General features: G+C 43.1%; 1 protein-coding gene across 1 annotated transcript; it reads left to right on the plus strand.

Annotated features, from left to right (window-relative positions):
* The first annotated feature begins 252 nt into the window (after positions 1-252).
* LOC123254032 (V-type proton ATPase subunit C 2-like) lies at positions 253-1,545 on the plus strand. Its single transcript, XM_044683105.1, has one exon. The coding sequence runs from the start codon at positions 253-255 to the stop codon at positions 1,543-1,545; it is 1,293 nt and encodes a 430-aa protein (XP_044539040.1).
* The last annotated feature ends 705 nt before the right edge of the window (positions 1,546-2,250 follow it).

Consider the following 2,250-nt stretch of genomic DNA (forward strand, 5'->3'; position numbering starts at 1 on the left):
GTAGTCTGTCTCCATCTAGCTGGCCACTTGCAACAGAAGCCAGGGGCTCCCTATACCTGCCCCCAGAGCTTCCTGAGAAGGGCTGGGTAGTCTTTTCACCTCAGGCCTGCCCATGGTCAGGAAACCCAAGCATTATTTTGTTCCAATCCTGCCTCAAATCCATCTCTGAAGCCCTTCCCAAGAAAGTACCCTGGCATGCAAACCTCTTTTGCAGAGCACAAGTTATCTGGACCAAAACAAAGATTTTAAAGCATGTCAGAGTTCTGGTTAATTTCTGTCCCTGGAGATGAGGAAAATTTGAGGATCCTGGAGCGGATGAAGAATCTCACCTCCAAAGCCAACCTGTGCCGCAATTCCAACTTTGCTATTCCTGATTTCAAGGTGGGGACCTTAGATTATCTCATTAGCCTCTCGGATGAGTTGGGGAAACTTGATCATTTAGCTGAAAGCCTCTTGAAGAGAATGGTTCGTTGTGTTACAGAACAGAAGAAATTCAAGAATGGTGAACTTCAGGAGTACCTCTTGGTCACTGGAGTTTCCTTAGCTTCTTTTGTGACCCACTTTGAATGGGATATGGCCAGGTATTCTGCCCAGCAACCATTGTGGACCATAGTGGATACGTTAGGGAAGCAGCTGACCCAAATGGAGACTGATCTAAAAACCAGAGTCTCAATCTACAACAAACAGAAAAAACATCTGGAGAATATGGAAGAGAAAATGACTGGCAGCCTCTTTAGTAGGTCACTATCAGATATTGTGAACAAAGAGGATTTTGTGTTGGATTCGGAATATCTTATCACCCTCCTGGTAGTTGTTCCCAAAGGAAGTTATTCTCAGTGGCAGAAAACTTACGAATCCCTCTGTGACATGGTGGTCCCTCGGTCAACCAAACTGATTGCCGAAGACAAAGAGGATGGCCTCTTCACCGTCACGATGTTCCGTCAAGTAATTAATGATTTCAAAGCCAAGGCTGCAGCCAAGAAGTTCACTGTTCGAGATTTTTTCTACGATGAAAAAGAGATTCAAAGAGAACGGGAATTGCTGAACAAGTTGCTTTCAGAGAAGAAACAACAAAATGATAGTTCCCTAAGGGTCAGGAAAAAACGATCTTCATCCTTCCTGGATCACATTGTGAAGGTGGCCAGATTTGTCAATCCCTGGAAGCGTCAACCCAAGCAGATGGAGAGAGAAGAGATTAAGACTGAGAGTGAAGGCAAGAGGGAGAGTCCATATCTACGCTGGCTCAAGGTGAATTTTGGGGAAGTGTTCATTTTCTGGATTCATGTAAAGACTTTGCGAGTGTTCATTGAATCTGTGTTAAAGTATGGGCTACCTGTGAATTTTAATGTAGTATTGTTACAACCTCAGAAGAAGTCTTTAAAACGTCTGAGGGAGATTCTCAATTTAGCTTTCAAGCACCTAGATGAAACAGCAGCTAGTATAATGGATACTTCTCTGGATGTCCCTGGATTTCAACTCAGTAACCAAGATTACTTTCCTTATGTCTACTTCAATATCAGCCTTAGCTTTTTAGAAGTCAGGTAATTCTTCATCACCACATACTGGCCTCATCTCAAATTAAATGGTAAAAGCTGTCTACTGTTAGTCTGAACATTTGTTTATATATATATATATATAATTGCCCAGGGTGGAAATTCTTTTCTAAATGACCTCTTAGAATTTAGACAGCACAAATGCATGCGTGGTTGCATTTACTTCAGTCAATAACAACAAAGAAAAGTTCCCATAAGTCTGAAAAAAATCTGTAAGGAGTTAGTAACCCTATCCCAAGTGGAAACCCCAAAATAAGGAACACTCTGTCCCCAGAGGCTTAGGAGTTGGGAAGTTGTGGAAAGTCCTTGTGGAAAACAAAGGGAGCCAGAGAGAAAGATGGTTAGTTATTATGAGAGGCTTGTGAGTGGTGGTGGTGGTGGTACATTTGGGGAGGAGGGGAGCTTTCTAGTATTAGGCTGGAGAAAGGAAGGAGCTAAGGCAGAGAAAAGAGGAAGAAAGGGCAACTGATATTTGTGGAAAGGAAGTCATTAGGGGACACCAAACCAAAAGAGATGGTGAAATAGCAAGTTAAATGGGAATTTAATCTCTTTTCATGCTATTCTTGCATGATGGGGAAGCCATTGGCCCAGGGTCAGACAGCAGTCATTGTTCAGCAGAATCCCAGTCCCAAACCAGGTCCTGCAGTGCACTCTGGGGGAAGTGAGGTCTGTCACTCCTTTCAATCTTTCCCCTTTG

Source organism: Gracilinanus agilis, unplaced genomic scaffold (genome assembly GCF_016433145.1).
Source record: "Gracilinanus agilis isolate LMUSP501 unplaced genomic scaffold, AgileGrace unplaced_scaffold13168, whole genome shotgun sequence".
NCBI classification, from domain to species: Eukaryota; Metazoa; Chordata; class Mammalia; order Didelphimorphia; family Didelphidae; genus Gracilinanus; species Gracilinanus agilis.

Excerpts from the sequence above, each read along its gene's own strand:
- LOC123254032 (XM_044683105.1), top strand. The coding sequence starts at position 253 with ATGTCAGAGTTCTGGTTAATTTCTGTCCCTGGAGATGAGGAAAATTTG.